The 20,783-nt window shown below is 35.0% G+C and overlaps 1 protein-coding gene across 1 annotated transcript in view; it reads right to left on the minus strand.

Annotated features, from left to right (window-relative positions):
• LOC149801126 (tyrosine-protein phosphatase 10D-like) overlaps nt 1-20,783 on the minus strand; it is a 155,528-nt gene that overhangs the window by 22,324 nt on the left and 112,421 nt on the right. The window contains exons 26-30 of the mRNA XM_089955151.1: nt 17,424-17,558; nt 13,094-13,216; nt 12,391-12,539; nt 9,564-9,699; nt 7,133-7,235 (exon numbers count right to left, since the gene is read on the minus strand). Of these exons, the coding sequence (XP_089811277.1) occupies nt 7,133-7,235; nt 9,564-9,699; nt 12,391-12,539; nt 13,094-13,216; nt 17,424-17,558 (646 nt within the window). The remainder of the gene's footprint in view (nt 1-7,132; nt 7,236-9,563; nt 9,700-12,390; nt 12,540-13,093; nt 13,217-17,423; nt 17,559-20,783) is intronic.

Below are 20,783 nucleotides of genomic sequence, written 5' to 3' on the forward strand. Positions count from 1 at the left end.
AACTACATTATCATTCAAAACTAAGGATAAAGCCAACTCTCATTTTAAAAAAATGATTTCTCACTGATTGTTGTTCATTTGTTTTAATAGCAATAAGCAATAAATTGAAAGAATAATCAGATATACTCTGGTTGGTTTATCTTTGCTAGCCAAGGATGTATTAACCCTATCTACACCTTGGCAGATCAATCAGATATTTCAGTGCTTTCTAATAGTGACATCTGTAGGATGTAATGAGTTATCTCCCTTAGTATGTAATGCCCACCAACCAATACCTTGCAACAGTAGTGCATTGTACATGGGCCAAAAATGGTAGAGACAATTGACTTCAAAAGGATGCTTTGCAAGTTTAACATCAAAAGTATGACTACATACCAGAGAGAATCCATTACAGGCATATTTGAGGTAAAGGATGTATTTGTACAAGCATGGACCAGCAGTGGAAAATAGCTTACGAGTCCAGCCCAGTTGTGTGCTCCTCTTGTCTCGATCATGTAGTAACAGTGTTCAAATTGGAACAACTTGATTTTGATTAGATGCAGTGACCTGCCACTGCATCCAATGAAATTCACAGACCCAAAGTGCTGGAATATCTGACCGATCCATATCTGAACCTTGGCTAGCAAATATGTAGTTGGTTTAATTGGACTCAATTGTACACAAGAGATTAGTCTATTTTATCTGGCCTCTGTTTATCCAACAGCTGATTTATATGAATGCCATAAAGTGCAAATTATTTCTGAAATGTCATTGATAATTTAATATCCTTATTTTAAAGTCATTTTTATCCAATGTTTCTAGCAGAAACAATTTGTTAGAGAAATTATATTTGTAATTCAAGTTCATAAATCCGTATATGTTTAGATTGAATAAGCCTAAGCTTGCATGCCATCAACACTGAAACTTGGAGTAAAGATTAGAAACAATTATTTATTTTCATGCAGCATATCAACCAATGACAAACAAATCAAATGAGAAATCTGATAACCAAACAAGAAGCTGACCATGACCGACATGTCGAGCCCGCCCTAAAGCTTCATAAGGAGTGCAGATAGGACTTTATCACTGTGGTTAATCTAGGATGTGGATTGACTTTACAACTGTTCTTAATATAGGATGTGGATGGACTTGACCACTGTTAATAATCTAAGGTATGGATGGATTTTATTACTGTGGTTAATCTAGGGTGTGCATGGACTTTACCACTGCTCCTAATTTAGGGTGTGGATGAACTTTATCACTGCTTAATTTAGAGTATCGATGGGCTTTATCACTGTGGTTAATCTAGGGTGTGGATAGACTTTATCACGGCTCTTAATTTAGGGTGTGGATGAACTTTTTTAATAACAATAATGAGGACTTTGTATCAGTTCATGAGTATGACTTTGTATAGCTTTAATCACTGCATATGGTGTGGGTGGATTTTTTTTCACTGTGGTTAATCTAGGGTGTGGATGAACCTTATGACTGTGCTTAATCTAGAGTGTGGATGAACTTTATCACTGTGTTAATATAGGGTGTGGATGAACTTTATAACTCTGTTTAATCTAGGGTATTGATGGACTTTATAACTGCACTTAATCTAGGGTGTGGATGGACTTTATCACTCTGCTTATTCTAGGGTGTGGATGGACTTTATCACTCTGCTTAATCTAAAGTATGGATGGACTTTATCACTGTACTTATTCTAGTGTGTGAATGGACTTTATCACTGTGCCTAATTTAGGATGTGGATGGAACAAGTATCAAACCGGTGCTAAAGTGTTTCCTATGTCAAACTCAATCAAGGCGGGCTCGACAATAAAATTAACGATAAATATTATTATAAAGATAAACAAAGGATTGAAAAAGCTGTTACATCTAATATGTATCCAATATTAAGCTTTTTCTGGATCCTCTGGATATTTTCTGTTGTCTGTTGAAGCTTTATCTAGAAATATATTGACGGAAAAATCAGCACACACACAATTTCACGCTGTAAAGAAAAAGTCTGATATCTGAGAACACCATGATACTTATGACGAGTCAATCCCAATCATAACATCCTCAGCCTTTCCTGTCACATGCTAGAAAAAAATTCAAAAGTAAATAGTGGTGAGTTTGAACTGCCCTCATGCCTGTTCTTGTTACTAACATTAATGTCATCCTGATTCAATGACATCATTGCTAACAGCAACATAAACAATAGACAGAGTATGTGTATCCTGAATGTTGCAATTTTTTTTACAGGAAACTGAATTCAAACTTAACAGAAAAGGTATTTTATTCATAGAGAAACACCATTAAAAGTTATTTTGAATGCGATCTTTTTTTGAGGATCTATTCTTAGTATCTGGCTGGATGTCTGGGAAGTTATACTGTACTTACTTCCAAATCTCATTAGAAAGAGATGAGGATGTTCTGAATGGGGTCAGTCAAACTAAGACTGCATGAGAATATTACTGAATTTATAGATTAGTTCTCTGCTTCAGAATGATGTGCACATGTGCAAGATTTCTGACACAGAGAACAAAGAATTTCAACAACTTGGAAGCACAAGTTTAACAGTACACAAATACATATACCATCAAAAGAACACATGTGCCATAAACAGTATGCATATGCCATCAACAGTACACATATACATGCCATCAACAGTACACATATGCCATCAACAGTACACATGTGCCATCAACAGTACACATGTGCCATCAACAGGACACATGTGCCATCTGGATGAGTCATGATGGTGAGTTCCATTAGTTATGTCAAAATATGCAGAAAAAAACTGTATGAAAATATAAAGAAGCACAGTAGCAGCAAAAGCTCCATTTTCTTATATGTGTAAAACAGATCATCAAACATCTCTCATTTGATATTGCATACATCCATGTCATACAGCTGATATTACACAAGTATTAAATTAGATCAATATATCGCACAATTCTTAAGTACAACACAAGTACTACATTAGATCAATATATCACACAATTCTTAAGTACAACACAAGTACTACATTAGACCAATATATCACACAATTCTTAAGTACAACACAAGTACTACATTAGATCAATATTTCACACAAGGTTTAAGTACAATGTCAATGCCACCTAAAGGTCAAAAGGTCATACTACTGTAATTTACTAAGCAGTGTTTAAACAAAACATAAATGCATATTGCTGCATGGTAAAATACAATATCAGAGATTTTCAAATTATAGATATCATTATTTATGGACCATGCTTAACATTTTGAATACTGTGACTCTGAAATATAGACATTTTTCATAATTAATTCCATCAGCTTCCTTCCAAAAATATTATTTGCATGACTGATTCCAAGCCATTGATAAAACACTTTACATTTTTCTGAACTTCTGAAAACTTTAATGTTTTAGGACTATGCATCAAACGATTTAGATCTTGCCAAACTTTTCTAACTAGCTTCTTGAGGACAAATTGATACATGGGCATATGACCATAACCAAACCAAGATGCTCCAACTGCAGGCATTTGGGGAATATATAAAAAAACTCATGTACAGACACAGTGAGAGGACCAATTGTATGCCCCTAGAGCTACCCATGGGGACATGGAAACATAGACCAGTTGTAATGGTAATCACATAAAGGTACAAATTTTAAACCAAGTGGAATTAAGTTCCGATTTATTACAACATGAATACAGCAAACAGCACATTAAATGCCAGCCCTGTGTTTAACTGTACCTTCTGTAAATAACTAATATTTTTTTCCAGTGACCATGACCTTTGACCTTCTGACCCCAAAATTGATAGACTTTTCCTCCTTAACACGAGTGGAAAGCATCCACAAACTTTTTCCAGGTCTATGATGTGAAACTAATGTTCATGTGTGGAAACCATTCTTCTTATTTCAGTCACATAACCTTAACCTTTGACCTTTTGATCCTAACACATATAGGCTTCCTCCTTACCAAGTGCAAGCCATCCACAAAGTCTGACAAAGGAATGTGATATAGAACTAATGTTTCTGGAGAGGAAATAATTTATATTTTCACAGTCACAGTGACCTTGACCTTTGAGTTTCAACCCCAAGAACAAAAGAGTTCTTGCTTACTCAATGTGCAGGAGTTCTACAAAGTTCTGTAATTGTTGATGATGGAGAAACTATTTATATTTTTCCAGTAACAGTGACCTTGACCACTGACCTTTTGAACCCTAAATTAAAATGTTTTGTTTTATCCTTGGCCCAAGTGTAAGCCAGTCACAAAATTGGTAACCTAAGATTATGGAGAAAAGAAGTCTTTGTGCATAAATAATTTTTCTTCCTTCAGTTTGTGGCCCTATCAGTGACCTTTCGACCAAAAATTCAATTGGGTACATCCTTGACCCATGTGCAAGCTATCTGCAAAGTCTGGTAACTGTAGAACAGGGGTCTCAAACTCAAACCACCCTGAGAGCTGCATGAAGGCATTTTTGATGGACCAAGGGCTGCACCATCTCTGTAATCACCCATGACACCTTGTTAAGCCAATCATTTTGTGGGCCACATAATATGTCTTAGTGGGGCTGCATGCAGCCTGCATGTTTGAGACCCCTACTGTAGACTGCAGAAAACTCAGTTTACTGTGCAGAAACAAGTTTTCCTTTTTCAGTCACAGTGATATTCACTGTTTGTAACCCTGGAACTAAGTGCACCTTTTCTTTATACTTCAAGTGCAACCCAGCCAAAAAGTATGGAAACTTAAGAAGGTGAAGAACTTGAATTATTGTGCAGAAACAAAATTGGTAACAGAAAACCATTGTACAATCTCAAAAAGTAATAAGTTGCAGCTTATGGTGGGTGGATAAAACCCACCAGTTAAACACTACTCAGCACTCACTATGCAACAATAAAACCCACCAGTTAAACACTACTCAGCACTCACTATACAGCAATAAAACCCACCAGTTAAACACTACTCAGCACTCACTATACAACAATAAAACCCACCAGTTAAACACTACTCAGCACTCACTACATAGCAATAAAACCCACCAGTTAAACACTACTCAGCACTCACTATACAGCAATAAAACCCACCAGTTAAACACTACTCAGCACTCACTATACAGCAATAAAACCCACCAGTTAAACACTACTCAGCACTCACTATACAACAATAAAACCCACCAGTTAAACACTACTCAGCACTCACTACATAGCAATAAAACCCACCAGTTAAACACTACTCAGCACTCACTATACAACAATAAAACCCACCAGTTAAACACTACTCAGCACTCACTATACAGCAATAAAACCCACCAGTTAAACACTACTCAGCACTCACTATACAGCAATAAAACCCACCAGTTAAACACTACTCAGCACTCACTATACAGCAATAAAACCCACCAGTTAAACACTACTCAGCACTCACTATACAGCAATAAAACCCACCAGTTAAACACTACTCAGCACTCACTATACAGCAATAAAACCCACCAGTTAAACACTACTCAGCACTCACTATACAACAATAAAACCCACCAGTTAAACACTACTCAGCACTCACTATACAGCAATAAAACCCACCAGTTAAACACTACTCAGCACTCACTATATAGCAATAAAACCCACCAGTTAAACACTACTCAGCACTCACTACATAGCAATAAAACCCACCAGTTAAACACTACTCAGCACTCACTATATAGCAATAAAACCCACCAGTTAAACACTACTCAGCACTTACTATATAGCAATAAAACCCACCAGTTAAACACTACTCAGCACAATATAGCAATAAAACCCACTAGTTAAACACTACTCAGCACTTACTATATAGCAATAAAACCCACCAGTTAAACACTACTCAGCACTCACTACATAGCAATAAAACCCACCAGTTAAACACTACTCTACACTCACTATATAGCAATAAAACCCACCAGTTAAACACTACTCAGCACTCACTATACAGCAATAAAACCCACCAGTTAAACACTACTCAGCACTCACTATATAGCAATAAAACCCACCAGTTAAACACTACTCAGCACTCACTACATAGCAATAAAACCCACCAGTTAAACACTACTCTACACTCACTATATAGCAATAAAACCCACCAGTTAAACACTACTCAGCACTTACTATATAGTAATAAAACCCACCAGTTAAACACTACTCAGCACAATATAGCAATAAAACCCACTAGTTAAACACTACTCAGCACAATATAGTAATAAAACCCACCAGTTAAACACTACTCAGCTATATAAAAACAGCTACAAATCATTGCCTCCATGCCTGAACATGGGCTCCAATTGATTTTATCAACCACTGCAACAATACTTTCCAGGTTGTACAATAAAATGTTAAAACTGGTGCAATTGTATATGATAACTATGTCAAGAACTCAACCCATTTTTCTGACAATGGTCAATGGTATGTTACAAGTAAAATGATTGGATGAGAGTAAACAGTAAAATGATATAATTATCTGCGACAAAGAAATAAATTTTCATGATTATCAATATTAAAGTTAACTACATACAGTGTACTGGGTAGAGGTTAAAATGATGACGTGGGTGGGTAAGTGGGGTGTGTGTGTAAAATGGAATATAAACACCATTTCATGACTCTAGAATTGTGTTCTTTGCATTTTATTTGATTGTGCAATATTTAGCAAATCATGCAAATACTAAACTTCTACTTTTTGAACTAGTTCAAAATTTAAATACAAAGCGGAGGCTTCGGGTGGCCAATTCATCTAAGGGCCTTGCCTTTACAGAAAAATCACTGACATCGCACCTCATGTGAGTCTCAGTCCCAGGCTTGGCCAGTGTGGGCATGTGAGAAAACTTGCCAGTAGCTTCCCCTGGGTTGTTTCACAGAATCTTAATGGATACTTCTGCTGCCAGATATACTGGTAGCCAGGTGTAGCCTATCCTGTAGTGAAAGATTGGCATTAAGCCCAAAAGAACAAGAACAACGTGTACAGCAATACACTATTAACACTAGTTAGCATGAATGAACATGACTGCTGAACTCTGAAGTCATAATGTGCATGAAATATGTGTTTCTTACCTAAAAAGTTAAATAATACATGTCATCGGAAGAAGAAAATTGCACAAGACTGATTTATATTGTAAAACATGTAAAGTGCAATACATTTATGTAACTTACCATCAAAGGCAACATTCGCATGACCAGCATTTTGATAGATATGTTCATCTTCCCTCCCCTCCATAATACATAGCAAACACTGATGTATGCAGATGTATTGTTGCTGAAAATAAAGAAAAGCTAATTTGTTGGCATTTAATCATAAAGATATTATGATGTGAACAAAATTAATTTTATTACGAGCCTAGACAGGTGTGCTACTGAAGTTAATAAATTATTTCATAATTTACCATGTTACAGAGGTATAATATATATAACAATATGACATTACAAAAAAACAATATCCAAGTCATCAAATAAACTGCATAGTAATTTTACTTCTTTCATTTCTGGTTTATTCAATCAAATGTGTTACTTAAAGCATGTGATAAATAGGCCAAATTTGATTAAATATTTCCAATAGTATTCCTCAAACTGAGTTGTTTTTAAAAAATAACGTCCTTACTGCATCATTTGCAACAATTTATTTTTCACAAACCATTCTGCTGGCATTAAAATAAAAGCACAGTTGAAATATCTTAATTTCTCTTGAAAAGGCCAGGTTTTACTTCAGAGGACAACATAGAAATTCCTCAAATTTAAGGAATCCTTTTGTTTTTGAGACTCCTGGGTAAACAGTTGCAAAACAATGATGTTATTTGTCATCAGTTCTTATTATGTCTCCCTGACTAGACTCCTAATACTGCCAGAAGTATCATGTCAGAGCATGGTAATGTAATTTCTCAATTTAATTTTTGTTTTAAAATTTTTTAGTGAAACCTGTGCCAGAAACTTACCTAAACTTGTTTAATTTATATTTGATTTAAGTTGTGTTTGATTTGATTTGATTGTTTGTCAGTTTTGGAGTCTTTTTATTTTCTTTACATGTCAATATAATGTAATTTTGTTTACTAGGAATGTGATATTTTCCAGAAAATTAAGTTTGACCTGAGTTTTCCTTAGATACCTAATAACAGAAACACTTGTTTCTATTTTTGACTTTTTTCCTGGCCTTGATTGAGGGTCAAGTAAACAACTTTTTTCTAGGAGTAAAATGATTGGTTCTTTTCAAGGACATACAGGAGTTATGTGACTTTTACATGTAAACATGATCACATCATCCTCTATTTCACAATATATTTCACAATTAGGCATTTCTGAAATTGCAAAATACTTAGCATTATTAGTGATGTTTAGAGAGAGAGATATGAGAGTCCGGTCTTTTAAACACTTCATGTCAAGTTGTTTTCTTTTGTTGTGACCAGAACTGAAGTATTGAAATTTTGGAGTTTTTGAGTTATGTGTTAATTTTCCTTCAGATTATTTGGACTCCTGAAGAATAATTCGTTTCTCTGGAAATATTATTGTATTCATACAGAACTCCTGAACAAGGACTTTTGTTGAAAATTTTATTTGGATTTCCAAGACCGGAGGATTAATTATTATCTTTGTACAAGGAACTGTAGACATCAACACAGTACAGGCTACATCATGTTGTTGTTTCTGTGGGGTTTAACGCCATTTTTCAGCACACGATAGGCTACATGATGTCATTGCCTTCCATCTTAGATTCTTCGTCAGGACTCGAACTTGGAATCATTAGAACATTTCAATACAAAATCTTTATTTGTCGTTTATTCTTGTATCATTTTTGGATTTGATTCTGGAAACTTAAGTTCATATTTTTTTCATTTTTACAATATTTTTCCAGGGAAATAAATTATTTGTTATAATTTTTCAAAGCTTGTTGTTTTCACTCTGTCTTGTGTTACTGTTTATTCGAGCCTAAACACGTAACATAAGAAGCTTAAATTGCATAATTACAATGAAGTGCTAATATTACCAACTGAAAGCAAATATTAAACATGACAGCTGCTGGATAATAGTCATTTTTATGAATCCAATTAGGATACACTATGATGGCATTATATAACAGCACTAATTTGCACTCAGGGGAAAATAATACCCAAACTGCACCCCTCCTTGTGGTTTGTATACATCAAGCAGATACATTTTAAGTTGAGTACGTTTAATATCAATGAGATTACGATCCGACAAAAGTATTCCTGACTGGTATGAAATTTACTTTAGTTTCTTTTCAGGGGGTTAACTGGCATGCTTTATTTTTGTTATTAACTGAACATGGGTGATGCTAACAGGGCCGTGAAGCACCAAGAATTCTGCATATCCTTGGGTTTTTTTCCCCAGGGCCCTCACATTGGCTGTCTATTGTGCAGTGATGAAAGTATAAGCAGAATGATTGGCCCAAGCTAGAATTTAAGCAAGCAATAATTCTAACAACTTGCATGGCTTCCTATTTTAAGAAGCATTACCCATGAACAAATTTCTCCGAAAAAGTAAATTAGTCAAGAAATTTCTTAGTGCACTTATCAGCATCTAGCAACATAAATGAGTGATGGGAAAGTTCCATTCCATTGCTTTTACTCCATACCTCTGTCTGTACCATCCAGACTCTTTCTTTCCGCAGCTCTACCACCAGACTGAAAATATCCACTGTGTCATGCTCCTTTATATGTTGTAACAACCTATCCAGCACTACGAAAGTGCCTGATCTACCAACACCAGCACTGCAAAAAGAGAAAATACTTATATAAGACCTACACCAGCAGTGCAAAAGAGAGAAAACACTTATGTCACAGCTGAGCAATTTGTGAAGAAAATAGTGTTCTTATATACTTAAATCAGAACAAAACTAAATGGTCTACACATATGATTAATTCATTACATACTAGAAATATTAACACAGTAATGATTAAAGCTTTAGTATAGTTGCATATTACACTAACTGATCTTGACAATCTTTAATGAGAAGCCAATATGATGAACTTTTCATAAGAAAAGATTTCAAGACATCACAATTACTTTCATTATTCATTTTAAGTTTGATACACGTAGGCTAAATGAGCTTTTATTAAAAAGCAATACATGTCCAAACCTCTTTTCTACCATAACAATCTTTCACCTAATAAAATGAAAATGATGTTGGAGTCATGTGAATACATTACAACGCGTGCCTACCAACCATCTACACAATTATGGTAGCATTATCAGACTTATTTGATGGGTGGGTGAGAGTCAGAAGAAACAGGAGGTAACAGTACCCTTGCAGTTGACCTGTCAAAATGATATGAAAATTGTCTAAAAAGTTATATTGGGCTTTAGTTACCTTTTTATCTTAAAGTTATTTTAAATGCATAGTAAAGTAAACTGATTATAATTGTTATGAAGAAATGGATCTGTTTTGGCATTTATACAATGATTAAAGGTGCAACAACAAAAGCAACTCGACTCTGTTACATCTAATATCCCAGATATTTTTGTAATCTTTTTCATTTCTGTAACTAACGGCGATATGCTATTCCCCATCCTACCATGTTATGGATTCATATTTGGGTATTTTTGTTTTGCATGACCTTGTCTGTATCTCATGATTTTCATACAAAACAGATAAATATTGTTGGCATGAGAACGACAAACTCCTACTCATCAAAAGTTGTTCACGTAATCAACATTAATCATCATAATGATAAATAGCATACTGTGATGACTGTACTTGGATGACTATCATAAAATAGTCATCAAATAGGGACAACTGTCCTGGGATCATAAAATGGTCATCAAATAGGGACAACTGTACTGGAATGACTTCATCATAATGCATGTCATACTAGTTTGATTGCACTTCGGTCACTGTATCAAAATACACATCATACCAGAATAAATTTATCATAATACACATTATAACTGTACCAACGTATATCAGCAGACATTATTTATCATTTATCATGTCACACTGGAACCCTTGTTTATAACATACATTGCATTGAGACCATTGTATATTGTATTGCAACACCAAGCTCCAGCAGCTGGCAAACTTTATTTGGTTTTATGGATTTAATGCCAATTTTCAGCACAATATAGGCTATATAAAGCAGGCAGTGATGTAGGAAGAACCTGGAAAGAACTAAAGATGCATGGGAAGCCACTGGCAAGCTCATCAAATATCCACGCTGGCCATGCCAAGACATGGTCCTATGCAGACCAAGGTGAGATATGAGTGATCTGCAAAGACCAGCACTTTAGATGATTTGGCCATTTGGTGCCCTCGGCTGGCATGTAACAGGAAAGTTGGATGTTAATCCTTTACCTCATAGAAGCACCTTCGGTCACCTCTACCTGATTTGCATGGAAGCATGTTTGGATGCCTCTACACCATTCTCATGGAAGCATGTTTGGACACTTGCTGTAAACATCAGCCATTTTTAGCTGGTTTTCACAGCACCACCTTTGTGGAAAACCCCTATTAGACACTACGTTCAATGATTTCAATTTTGTATGATGTACATGTGATTCTAGCTGAGGAGGGATCAGCTTTGGATCACCTTTGTTTCTGTTCTGTCATTGATTGTTTGGAATCATCATGTGGGGAAAATTTTCTTTTCATTGAAATTGTCAAAAAGAAAAATATCACATTCATTTCATTTTGAGTGCAGTAAGGAGAATGTGATTTCAGCTAGAAATGTAGTCGAAATTAGAATACAATTTTGTGTATCAAGTTAGGACATGAATCGTGTAATTCAGATTTGCAGAACTAAGAAAGGAAATTCAAGATGCAAAATGCTAGCGTAACATTGTATCAAAATAGTTAAATAGGGAAAACGACAAAGCAGCTGCTGTGTGAAGATCCATTTAGCCAGTGGAAATAAAACCTCTTCATCATCTTGGCTTTTTGGCTTCAAGGCTTTTAATTTCCTACTAAAACCTTCAGTTGCATTTTCTTAATTGAATTTAGCATTTTGACAGGCTTGTAAAATGGTACATCTCTGATAGATATGTAACAGCCCTTGGCCTCAATACATATTTTTACAGACCCTAGAAAGCACTTGTGTAGTCTGAACCATTCTATTTGCAAAAATTACAAATACTATGCACTGCTAAGAATTTTTCTCCTAATAACTGTTTAAATGATCAGAATGGTATTTTCAATACTGCGTCTCTCATGTTGTTGTGGACAATGTGAAAATCACATTCATTTGTTTACTTGTTTGAAAGTTTCATTTGTAAATCAGTGAATTCATCCACTTTGTTAACTTTATCATCTCTACTGTCAAATAAGTTCAGCTAAATTCAAAACATTAATATTGACATATAAAATGACAATATCATAGAACAGTAACCCCAGAGTCTTACCTATCTTTGTACATGACACAATAACCAAAGTTCAAACAAAGAATAGTTCGCAGCAAATAATTACAAACCTGCAATGAACAATAACTGGTCCCCCACTTTTGATTAGCTTCTCTCTAACCATACGCACAAATCGTATAAGTATCTGGGGTTTGGATGGCACCCCAAAATCAGGCCATGCTGTAAAATGAAAATGCCGAATCTGGCGTGTCTGGTCACCCTGAAGTATAAAAGTAATAATAATATATATATATATATATATATATATATATATATATATATATATATATATATATATATATATATATATATATATATATATATATATATATATATATATCTATATATATATATATATATATATATATATATATATATATATATATATATATATATATATATATATATATATACTGGTATGTGTGTTAACTGGCATGACAAATTGTTGTCAAATTCAAAGATTATGCAAGTGCAATATTCCAATAAAAAAAGTCAGACTATTTTAAAAAACTGTCTATGGTTAGAATCACAGTGCAATAATTACATAAATCATTTTCCTATTACTGATCTGAGATGTATATATAAAGAAAGATGAATACAGTTTTACTCTCTTTTAAAAGTTTAATAGAAATGTTACTCCATGTAGAGCAGAAATTGTGTAACTTTTACATTATTCTACATTATTTGTAAAGAAGGTTATTTTTGTAATCATATAGCATTACGTGGTGAAGTAATCCTACAGCTTTGGAGTGATAAAGATCAAGCACCACTTACCAAGGAGACCCTGAATTCAGTGATGGTCCAGTCAGGGAAAACTGTCTCATTTAATGCAGCAACCTGAAGATCTCCATAAAATACTGCATCCGATCCACTTGGCCAGTAGTGATCACACTTCTCCTGTATAAATACATTCACTTGTATATGATATGAACATTATGCACATTTTGCCATCGACAATAAAATATATTGAGGAAACACAAGCATGTGTACCTCATTTTTTGGTGTGATAAAACTCGGCTTAAGATTACGGGAATCGTTCATATGTATTGATGAAGCTGAATAGGGAAATCCCAACAAAGGTCATAGCTCATCGGAAGAGACAAGGATCTGCCATGTCTCTGCACACAAAATATGAGTCTGAGGGACAGCCTGCTTATCCAGCATGATAACAGCACAAAAAAAGGTCATGTAACCTGTGTGGACATTACACAGCAAAAAGCAAACAAACAAGCAACAAGAGTCCCTAGCTCAAAAGAATTTCCAGGAATTCAAGGTAAGACTACATCTTTAAACTGCCAAGAGTTTAAACCATCTTTGATATTGTTCAGCAATAACAACATTTTCAAATTAGCTACTTTGGTGGACATATTGGATGTAATCTTACCACCATTTTCATTTAGAACTAAGAAAGTGTCATAAGGAGTCTTTTGGTGGAAACCCCATGCTGATATAACTTTCCATTTAAGAACAACAAGATTGCCATGATGGATGCCATGGTGGAAACCCCATGCTGATATAACTTTCCATTTAAGAACAAGATTGTCAAGATGGATGCCACGGTGGAAACCCCATGCTAATATAACTTTCTATTTAAGAACAACAAGATTGTCAAGATGGATGCCATGGTGGAAACCCCATGCTGATATAACTTTCCATTTAAGAACAACAAGATTGTCAAGATGGATGCCACGTTGGAAACCCCATGCTGATATAACTTTCTATTTAAGAACAACAAGATTGTCAAGATGGATGCCACGTTGGAAACCCCATGCTGATATAACTTTCTATTTAAGAACAACAAGATTGTCAAGATGGATGCCATGGTGGAAACCCCATGCTGATATAACTTTCCACTTAGGAACAACAAGACTGTCAAGATGGATGCCATGGTGGAAACCCCATGCTGATATAACTTTCTATTTAAGAACAACAAGACTGTCAAGATGGATGCCATGGTGGAAACCCCATAATGATATAACTTTCCATTTATGAACAAGATTGTCAAGATGGATGCCATGGTGGCCATAGTCAATAACAGACCGACTCCATTTGCCCTGGCAGATGGTCTTATTTGACTAATGATCTGATATTTTTCTGTATCTTGTCCTTATCTTCCAAATCTAGTGATGACTTCACATTACAAGCTTGGCTCACATCTGGCAGTGGCAGGCATTCAGAAGTTGGCAACACACAATACATTTCCTCAACAGCTGCTTTAAAACTGAAATCAATCATTCCATTGTGGGATCTGAGTACACTAAGTCACCATTCCATTGTGTAGACTGTCCTCATCCCTAGATGTATGGATGAGGCACTGCCATTGTGTCTATGTGCATCTTGAGTCCAAACACTGCATACTAAGGATGATTAAGACTTCATGCAAACAGCATATACCTCATGTGTCCTCATTGCCTTTAAGCCTCCTGAATGTACCACACTTCATTAACATAGTTTAAGTCAAATAGATAAGAATGACAAAGAAACTTGAAAATAACAATCTGAAAAGTGTTCATACAAAAATCAGAATAACACTCTTTCATTCAGCAAGCAAATGTGTGTATGTGTGCAGTGAGGGCTGTTCCAGTCAAACATACCTGGGACCCGGGGAAGGCACTTTTGATATGGCAAACTCACCCATAGATGCAATTTATTGTCTTATCATTTTAATATGAACTCTATGAAATTAAAGTACCCTGGCATATACAGTAGTCCCCCTCTTGAACAGCCCTCCCCCCCGGACCAGTGGCCATTCGCTTCTTATGGCCAGAATCCCTTGGCACCAACAAGTTTGTATTCAAAAGTACCCCTCGAGAATGGCCACCCCTCTAACACAACCAGCGACCAGCATATTAATACAAAAATGGAAAATATTCCCCTCACGAGCGGCCACTTTTTAAAAAAAAATGTACCCAGAACCAATAATTAATTCATGTTGTGACATAAGGTAAGTAATCTGATTATCTCTATTGTCAATACATGTTTCCCAATGTCAAGTTTCCATTACTGAAAGAAGTGCTGAATAAAGTACATGTAAAACTAAGATTAATACTATATCATTGTTTATAAAAGCTGATGTTTACAGGAAATGGGCTCAACAATGTTATGATAGAGTTTTGGGCTTCCCACATCTGTTGAGTTCTTCTCTTTGATGATTATAACCAGACGTAATTTTCAAGATCATAACAGGGTCAGCATAGGCTAAAAAAAGATTTGTGCATTAACACACACATGCACACACACACAGAGAAATTCACCTTGAACAGATCATGGTACCAAACAAAGACCAAAAAATCATGTGACAATGCATTTATTGCTTCCTTGACGAAGAAGGCATTTTGTCCACTTGGTAAAAGTTTCAACAGCATAATTAAATCACATACAGTATGCAACATTTGAATAAATCATTACCAAACATTAACATGTCATCAAGTAAAACGGAGACATATCATTTTAGAAGAAAGTTATTCTATTCGACGACATCGGGTCAGGTGGGGCGTAGGGACTTGCCGAACAAATTTTATGTAGAAAAGACTCGTATAAAACAATTTTACATTGAAAAGACTTGAATAAACAACGTCATAACCGATAAGAAGGTTATTCAGCAGCACTGGGAAAATGGAGCAAATGGAAAGATAATTATGTATGCACCAAGATTTAAATGATGTTTTTGAATGGTTTTGCAATGTGCATGACAACAATACCCGCTTGCATATCACGCTTACGCCAAGAATAAGAACTATTAATGTATATTCAGTTGAAATAAGTCTATTATTATAACAAGAAGAACATTTTAATAATTAATGTTACTTTTAAATGAAGATATTAAATGCTTTGAAGTATGTAGCTTTCTTACTACATACATCACATATACTTCTCACAAAAAATTTAGTCCCCCTCTGGAATGGCTACCCATCTTATAAGGCCACTTTCGAAGTGCAGAAGGGGTTGCCGTTTAAGAGGGGGACCACTGTATTTTTAAAAAATTGACTTCCCTTGGTACCATGTATGTTTCAATGGAACAGCCCTGAGCAGAAATAACCATCAATATGCATCATGGAGCGAATAAGGTAAGTTTATAACTGCATAAAATTAACAGTAAATACCTTACTACACACCTTCACACTGATATACCAACATTTTGGATGGGTTGAAATCACAAAGATAGTAATGAAGTTTGGGAGGTCTTGCTGTAATATGTTGATAGTGCTGAGCAAAAGCTTAAAACTGGAGGCAGGTAATGAATAAGAATGTATTCCCTTTATCTATATGGCTCTACAGGCAGAAATGACAGAATGTCCATTTTTCAAGAGGGTTGGATTTTGGAGGTAGTGTTTATTTTCCAGTGAATGGATTTAAAGGTGTAACATCAAAGTAGTGACACCTATTAAAATATGGCATGTGAGGAAGCACAAGAATTTTCCACATTGAAATTTCCACCTGGAAAATCACTAAGCTAAATAGCAGATGTGAGAACAGCCTATCACCAATGTTTGAAATCATCAAGCAAACCATATGGTGAAGACAGTTGTGGTAGTCCTTCTAAGAGGCAAGTCATTGTTACAGACAGCTAATCATCACCGACTATTATGGTTATATCAATCTTTACTGGTAGCTACTCTTAACTTTTTTTAAATTCAATGTAGGACTTAAGAATTGCATCATATCGTGCAGAAGTACAATATACTTTTAATATTTAACTTTAATAAGGCAAGTACTTTTGCTGTAAAGAGTTTCAGAATATAAGAACTCAATTTAAAACTGATGAAACTTTCTTCAAAAAGCAGGACATTGGGAATAAATATTCATGAATTTTAATGGGACTGTAAAACATCTCTCAATCTACCAGAAACACTGACCAAAAGAATATTTTACAAAATAAATATGGCAATGATTCCAGATACACACTTCTATCATCATTTTATCTCAAATTCAAAACTTTTATTAAATAAATTTTTTAAAAAGACATCAAATTTAGCAATACTGTCTCATGTAATAATAAACCATCTTCACTGGTCCTACTTTACATGTGTCACCTAGTTATTAGGCTAAGGGAGACAACCTTCATGACTTGACGTAAATGCAAAAAGCAGATTGCAACACTGACCCTTCCTTTTTCTACACATTTTGTCAGCATAACAATATTCCTGGAATCATGTTCCCACAACATTCTCCAAAAGTCATCTCTTGTAGAGGGGAGAGGACCCTGGGTCACTATATATTCTCTTTTGGAACTGTAGCCCTATTGAAAAGAAAGAAGAAGCATCAAATGTGGTCAGGAATAAGAACAGGGTTCAACAAATCACGTGCCCAGAAGATACCAAGATGATGTATTGAAACAATCCTGACTACCTGTCAACTTATATTCTTATAAAGTGTATTTGCATATATCATTAATGTTTGATATAATGCATAATCTCCTTTTATTGTTAACATTCCCTTCACGTTGGAAAGTTGTACCTCTGTTTCTAATGCAAATAATAGCAAATGTAGTAACAGTTTTTTATATAGACCCTTGCAAAAAAGAAAAGTAATTTGATACAATATGTAAATCATATAAAAATGATCTGTTTAAATATTTATGATATGGGTAAAGATTTCTGAAACCCAGCGTGTACATGATAGGATTGTAAACTATTATCACTTACCTTCTATTTTGAGAGAGAAATAGGCAATTGTATCCATTTTTCTCCAGGATTAAGGTAATACTCATGTAAGTTCCTAATATTTCATCACCAGTGTGATGAAACTGTTCATCATCATTGTTGAATCTTTGTATAATTTATTGTGAAATAATTGCTATTTTTGTCATTTGAAATCGGGCACCATTTTTACTACTGTGTGTATTGGGCACTCGGCTTTCCACTAGGAGGCACTTAGTTTAATCTTTCCAAATTCTTCCATATTTAGTCATATTCATGAAAACTTTGTCATGAATTTCCCGAGTGTGTTCCCAAAACCTATAAATAGGGGTGAGATCTGCCGTTTTGGAAATTGTGGTTCTAATGGACTCGAGTAAAGGCCTCAAAACCAAGCAAACAGAACAAAAGTCTCTAGTCATCTCAGAAGATAATTTCAAGCATTAATAGCAAGGTAGACTAGTTACTACCGGCATATTAAATTTAGTACTCATACTGACTAATAAAATGTTTCTCTGAAATTGTTTCAACATTTATTTCCTCGTTATATCAGACAACATTTTCCATAGAGGGATTTAGCTGACGACACTGTCACTGTGTCGTCATCAACACAACCTTATGCTATCCATTGGAAATTTAGCATTGGCAATATCGAATTTCCTACTCAATTTCATGTAACATTTTCAAATCACAAATTTCCATCCATTTTGTAGTGATTGTGTCATTTAGCTGTCAAAATAATATACCCGACAAAACAACACACTTGTTGTTACAAAACGACACACTGTGTCGCATTCAACTAAAGCGACACACTATTAAAAATCCGGTTCTAGACTGTGTCACTCAAAATGACAAACTGTGTTGCAGACAACCCACCACGCAACACACTAATGACATTAGGTTCCAGACTGTTGCTCAAAACAAAAAACTGTGTCACAGCCAACAAACGCAATACAGTATTAACATCCGTTTCCAGACTGTGCCAATACCATATTTACCACTGAACTATAAAACTATAAAACACAAACCTGGGTCTGGTTCTGAACCTTGACTGGATACACAAAATCATTACCACTTTGGTACATCATATGAACAAATTTTGAGAACCATTAACTTAATTTTCTGTGCAAGATTAGTTTGAGAATTGGGATTATCTGAGTCAGAGATTATGTGAATTAGGACAAATGGAACATTTATGCTGATCTTCACATGCAATTTACCACTGCAACTAATCTTGTCATTTCAACATGCTTTATCAATCATATGTTCTGCATATTTGCAAATATTATATTTCACCACTCTGAGCACTAAATTTTGGGAGAAAACACATGCAAGCCTGGAAGTCATATAATAAACTGTTGACTATTTATATTTGTTTTGTTTTGTGCTTTTATGGTCTAAATAAGAACATTTGTGGTGAACACACCATTTCTTGACACTACAATACACTGGAGAGTTCTAGTAACTGACAAAGGTGTGAGCTGTCCATCTATTCCATTTTATTTGACCTTGGCCTTTGACACGTTACAGTATTTGGCTACATACATTCCAATCATGTATTTTAGTGGGTTACAGTATCCTGTCCTGAAGTGTTCTAAACTTAACAAAGGATGTCTATCATTAAGGACTCACAAGAAGGCAAAAGGATAGTGTCTTTCATGCATTCCTTGGGCAACTGAACTGAACTTAGGCTTTCCGGTTCTTTTCTATTCATGGGCTACCATCTGATTTTGAAATTTGTTGGAAATGCTCCTTAAGTTTGAGACTGATGAAGCTTCATTGTTTACTATATGATTTTTAACAGAAAGGTATTTACATACATCTATAGTGATTCAGTGGTTAACATGTTAGACGCACATGAAGGGTGTTGGTTCAAATCCTTTTCCAGATCAGCTACCATAGTATGTCCTTGGGCTAGGCACTTTATTCCAAACCGCCTTACCACTAAATAGCCTTCGTGTTTTGATGTGATGTAAAACAACACACAAAATTAAACAAAACTGAAAGATTTTAACAATACATGCTATTTCAACAGCAAATAAATCACTTCAAACCATCAAGGCTGTTACAAGAGCTCCAATATCCAAGCAACAACACCATGTTGGTATAACTTTCCATTTCAAAACTGTCAGCACTCAAAGCATTTTAAATCAGCTGTACTTGATGTATCCCAGATCCAAGGCGATGAACTAGAATTAAATATTTACAGGATACAGTAGAACCTGTCTTGAAAAACCACCTCTTTTGCCAAAAAGTAATGGTCTCTCCAGACAGATGGTCTCTCATAACAGGTTACAACACTATATAATCAATAAATATGTGCAAGGAGATCATGGTCTCTCAAAACAGGTGGTCTCCTATAGTAGTGGTCTCTCAAGACAGCTTTTACTGTACAAGCACAGTCCTTTAACCTTCAGCATACCCCCATGGAGGGTGAGTGTTGAATGTTGGGCACATAAAGCAAATAAACAATAATATGTTGCATCCTCTATATAATAATGTTAATGGGAGACATAAAAGTCACCAGTATTATAAATGAGGAAAACTTATACTGTGAGATCATATAACAAGGGTGTGTCTTAATTGTGCATTCAACCGAAACAGTTGAGTATTTCATGAGAAATTACATTATAATCAGTTCCCATGATCTGTAACCATAACTGTGTCATAAAAGAACTTCATACTGGGGATTTATATTGAGGGATGACTGTACATTTTTGCATACCTATTGCATTGCATAATTCATGAGTGTCTAGGTTCAAGGAATTAATGTGAACATCTGTAAATAAATACTGCTATTGTAAACAAATATGTCTCATTATAAATAA

The sequence above is a fragment of the Sinohyriopsis cumingii genome, chromosome 4, assembly GCF_028554795.1.
Source record: "Sinohyriopsis cumingii isolate HCF-2022 chromosome 4, ASM2855479v2, whole genome shotgun sequence".
Taxonomy (NCBI): Eukaryota; Metazoa; Mollusca; class Bivalvia; order Unionida; family Unionidae; genus Sinohyriopsis; species Sinohyriopsis cumingii.